At 34.0% G+C, this 5,240-nt stretch overlaps 1 protein-coding gene across 1 annotated transcript; it reads right to left on the reverse strand.

Annotated features, from left to right (window-relative positions):
- Positions 1 to 2,029: 2,029 nt before the first annotated feature.
- On the reverse strand, positions 2,030 to 5,240 carry LOC109059985 (interferon a3). Its single transcript, XM_019077140.2, has 5 exons — positions 4,735 to 5,240; positions 4,114 to 4,185; positions 3,870 to 4,025; positions 3,467 to 3,559; positions 2,030 to 3,223 (listed from the first exon to the last, which is right to left on the reverse strand). Exons 1-5 carry the CDS (start codon positions 4,864 to 4,866, stop codon positions 3,116 to 3,118), a joined length of 561 nt encoding a protein of 186 aa, XP_018932685.1. The 5' UTR covers positions 4,867 to 5,240; the 3' UTR covers positions 2,030 to 3,115.

Raw genomic sequence — 5,240 nt, forward strand, 5'->3', positions numbered from 1 at the left:
TGAGTGTTTCTGCATTATTCTGTCTTCTTGTGCATTTGTCTTACATGGACGACCAGCCTTTTTGTGGGACTTGAATGAATTTGTTTCATTTTAAAGCTGTAATATTCTAGAAATCACATATTTGGATTCTGAATGACCAGCTTCTCTTGCAGTGGCTGAAAGTGTCATCCCTTTGGCCTTCATCTGTACTGCCTCCTGTTGCAGGGTTTCAGTTACCTCTTGCAATCTCAGTGAAAATTAGAGGAGTGCTACCAGTTAAATACGGTTTGTCATATAATTACAGAAATTAGCACCAGGTGCCAGATTAACACCAATAACTTGGAGGTATCTGTTTTTTTTTTTTTTTTTTTTTTTTTTTTTTTTTTTTTTTAAATATCTCATTTTAGTTTTTTATACTGTGCTTCAGAATACAATTAATTTATAACTGCCCTTCTACTCCTGTTAGGATAACTTCAAATAGGACTAAGCAGTGACTTTGAAATTTAGGAAATTGTAGGTTGTTCTCTAATTTAGAAAGTATCCACCCATGTAATATAAAAAATATGAGATGAGAGATGCAATAAGACAAAGACTGCAGTAGCTATGGGCAACTGGTGATTGAAAATGCATTTCGTCTCATTTTTTGGCAAAACATAAACTCACCCAGGTGACTCAGCACCCCTACAGCCCAGATATGGCACCCTGCATCTTCTTGCTTTTTCCAAAACTAAAATCACCTTTGAAGGGGACTGAGGCATCATGTCCTACTGTATATACATTGTTTCTTGTATCTTCTCTAATAGTGTCTCTATTTTTCATATTGCTTGGCTGGATACTTTCTAGACAGCCCTCGTGTAAATATGTACAGTATGTATACGTGTTTGTGTGTGTGAACAGAACTGCATGCCAAATCAAACTGTATGCTAAGTAAAACATAATGTACATGCAGCCTTAATGAGGATTATTGTGCAATAACAAATGGCTGCATTATCCAGCTCATTATACGGCTACTTGCCACACAAGTAAATCATTAGACAATAATTAGATTTGAGTTAAGATATTTTATTAGCTCTTTAAACGTAAAAAGTTTCTAACAAACTGATTTGAGCCCAGAAGTTCAGACAACACAGACATTTAAGGCTTAATTGAAACCTACAGTCTTATCACTAATTAGCTACACAGCTTCTCACCAGATAAATAAAGATGAGGACATAAAATGTAATTTGAGAAGAAAGCATTTTAAAATCTTACCTGTTTATTGTCTTAAATTCATAACAGTGTAAAAACAATCATTGTGGCAACAAGACAAACGCTTCAACAATATTACTTCAGGCCTACTATTAATACTGAAGTCCTCAGGTTTAATTTTTCAGTAGATAACTGAGGAGCAAGATGATTGCAGTTGCATTTGAATTCATCTAGCCAGAGTGTGTGATGAAATATTTTATTCACCCTATAGAAAACAACAGAAGTTATACTTTGCATGTTTGTGAAAGTTAGTTTGCCTCATATATGAGCTGGGTGATTTTGAAGGCCTCAAGGCCAAACTATCTGACTATGTAGGCCTCATGGAGAGTACAGAAGAAAGTACCGGAGAAGGGAGATGCCACAGGAAGAGAAAGTGTGGAAACAGATAAGGTGCGGAAAAAATTTATTAAAACCCTGACAGCTCTTTAAAATCCTAAAATGTATGTGCCTCTGCAACTTTGGGCACCTAGAAAGTGGTAGATAAGAGAAGTTATCTTTTGAAAAATAGACTAGCGGGTGGTTTTCTACAATGAAAGCAAGCATTATGAAAACTAATAAACAATTATGGAAAAGTACTGCGAATGACATATCAGAGAATGGTCTGTACGCTCATTGGACAGTGACTGATAACGAAATTGTACAAAGATGGTAGTCTGGAAAGACAGATTCAGATGTTCTGCATGCATCTCGGCTTTGTTGTCTTTTTGCAATAAATTCTAATTTTGACAACTGGAACTCTCGAAATGTAGGTTTAAGAGGGTTTTTTTGGGGCGAGAATAGTTGATTAAACTCCAAATATGTGGTTTGTTAATAAAGATAGCGCCTATTTGAAAATTTGCTTCAACGGTTTCAGTTTGTGTTTTTTTTTTTCTTTTCTTTTTTCATATCTGCACAGCTTGAATTGAAAGTTCACTCAAAAATGAAAATTCAGTTATCATTTAACAACAGTGCTTATTTTGTTCCCATGTATGACTTTATTTCTTTTGTGGAACACAAAAAATGTTTCAGATGTTTTGGACTTGTATTGACAACAACAGAGACATTTTTCCCATGCAGCAAATATAATCATTCTCACAGAAGAAATGTTTTGCCCCAGATATGACTTTGGCGCCCCCCTTCGAAAAGAGCGTCTTTATGATGTCCAATATAGTGAAGCATTTGCATTACAGGAAAAAACAAAACAAAACACTTTTTTACATTTCACAAAGACCGTTCAATCTCTGAAGACCCATAAAAGTAGGCGAAGTAAGACAAGTACAAGGAATTGTAAACTGTACTGGTGTGTGGAAGTTCAATGCCTTAAGCAGATTCAATAAATTATTTTTATTTGAAAGTACAAAATGTTTTATGACAGTTAGGGCAAATAAATAACATTAAATATGAAAACAATAAATATACTGGGGTATAAAAATTGTGCACAAAGATATATAAATACATTTAAGTATACTTAAAACAATCATGAAATATACCAACATGCATGTGCATCTCAACATGCTGGCTGACTCACAGTTAATACATATAATCTGAAATGCATAGCATATTTTAACATTTAGTTAGCAAAATATCTGAGTATAGTTGAAAGCAAAGAGGCTTACTCTCACCTTAACCAAATAGAAAAGTTTTCACAGGTATTTGTAAGAAACATAATTAGCTTGTTTGGTCTGATTCAACTTCAAGTTTTCATGGAAACACGTAAGGTAAACACTGTATTAAAGCACTGCCTATTAGTCAAGCTATTTTCAATACATTCTAGGTTTCATTCATTGCAATTAAATACAAGCATCTGAATTCACAAATACATTTGTAACATTGTTTTTTTTTTTTTTTTTTTTTTTTTTCTATGGAATGTGTCACAAGTCAGACATTTTTTTCTGTCATTGATTGTCTGTTAAACTCTTTCCAGGGACTTGTTTGCGTTGTTTGCGATGATGTCCATCCTCTGAAGGTGGGTTATCACAGCTCTCCGGATCTTCTCCCATGCGTGAGTACTATATTTTTAAACACGAGAGGAACATCTTTAGCTGTGTATCACTGACTTTACATTTTATATGGAAGACAATAAATCCCTTTACTCTTTACTAAGTAACATTGACATTTCCGATTTGCAAATACAATATGCCTCTTAAGGCACTAAGAAAAATAAAGCTGATGACAGAAATCAGTCAACTAAGTGAAGAGTATAAAATCTCATACAAACAATGGAATAAGCTTTGATATCATATTATACAATCAAACTTACTTCTTTCTTTAAACTCTTCTTTAAAGTCCTGAAGTGCCTTATTATCTTTTTCTTGTACGACTCCATATGTGACGGCTTTTGGTATTGGGCCACCTGATTAAAAAAAACAAACAAAATATAAACAATGAGGGAAAATAACATAAATCACAAAACAGTCGTTTGACATTTCATATAACACATTTATTAAATTGCTCTTATTAATTTAGCATTTTCATCTGAACATCAAATTTTTATGAGTTACGTTATATAACATTTTAAAGATTGAGTGGATTCATTCAATCTAAATTCATGGTCTTTTACTATTATGACTATCCTTTAAATTAAATTAGATTATACGCAATTCATAGCATGGAATTCTGATATCAGTTTCTCCTAAGCACAAATACTTTCAGACAAGACTTACACATTCTTTAAGCTCAGATGACTGCCTGCGCAGGTCTTGTAGGATATATTCCACTGTCGTTAGGTTCCATTGCTCTGAATTCATGTGCTCTCTGGCATCCATGAGGCTGATGATCTGATCTAAGGTCAAGACAAGAAACCTCACCTGGTCCTCCACCTGTAAGGAGATATAATGCTATGTGTAGGTATCTGGTCCCATATAAACACTGTTTGCCCTCTGTTTTCAATCACAAAAGTTTACAAACCTTAGCATTGCCTATAAAGTTGTACAGGGTCCTTGGAAATGGCACCTTCATCTCCTCAGGATATTGTCCATCCTGTAAGACAGAGTACAGTTTGTAATTTCTGATATGTTCCATAGCTGTTCATCCATCTGCATATAAAACTATCCTAAGACTTTTTACATAAACCTACAACAAAATAAATAAATAAATAAAAAACTTAAAATTGTTAATAAAATGTATTAATAGCATTAATCTTTGTCAATCAACCACGTTGACTATTGAATAAATCTCTGAAAATTAGTGTGGCAAAAATAAATGGATAGAAGCAAAGATGTTGTAACATAATGAAGGAAACACTTTTACAGTGTATATTTTTAAACGCTGAACGAATCAATAGGTTCGTCAATAGGTTAAAAACACGGTTATTGCAGTTTTCCAAATAGTCGTGCATCATTCTGTAAGGTTGAATTAACAACTAGACATTACTAAGACAAAAACAATACATCTGTTGTATAGCCTAAATATCTAGAGAGTTTAAGGACCTTGCAGAAAAGGGCTGTGGTTGTATTGCGCAGCAGTCTAATGTATTCTGATGAACATTCACAAATAAATCATGAAGCTTTTAAAGCATAGGCTACTTACCATTTCCCTAAGCCATTTCAGAGATTCGGCGCTCACCAAATTGTATTGGCCGAGCCATATGCAAGCGGAGCATTGACTCTGCAGAGTTAAAAATATCACAAAGATATATGTCCACATTTGAGTTTGTTTCATCTTTGTATACGTGTAGTAGCTTTCTACTGTGTCGCTCGAGAGAATGTTGCAGGGGCATGGTGGAGTTTGCTGGATTTTATTTGGGAGTATGGAAAGGGAAAACGCAGTGTGCAGGTCGGTACTGTCCAGCTTTCACTTTCTAGTTGTATAGTGAATGCTCATAGACCACTATACAAAATATACCATCTGGTCTGCTATATGAATAATAAAAACACCTTCAAAAGCAATACATTTTGTACTTAGAAAAGAAATGGAAAGCATACATATTTATAGTTTACTCTTTAATCGTCTTTAGTTTTCTAGACACCAGCACACAAACTTACGTCTAACACACAAATTAAATATTTTAACAACTTCAATATAAGTTAAAGCAA

The sequence above is a fragment of the Cyprinus carpio genome, chromosome A3, assembly GCF_018340385.1.
Source record: "Cyprinus carpio isolate SPL01 chromosome A3, ASM1834038v1, whole genome shotgun sequence".
Taxonomy (NCBI): Eukaryota; Metazoa; Chordata; class Actinopteri; order Cypriniformes; family Cyprinidae; genus Cyprinus; species Cyprinus carpio.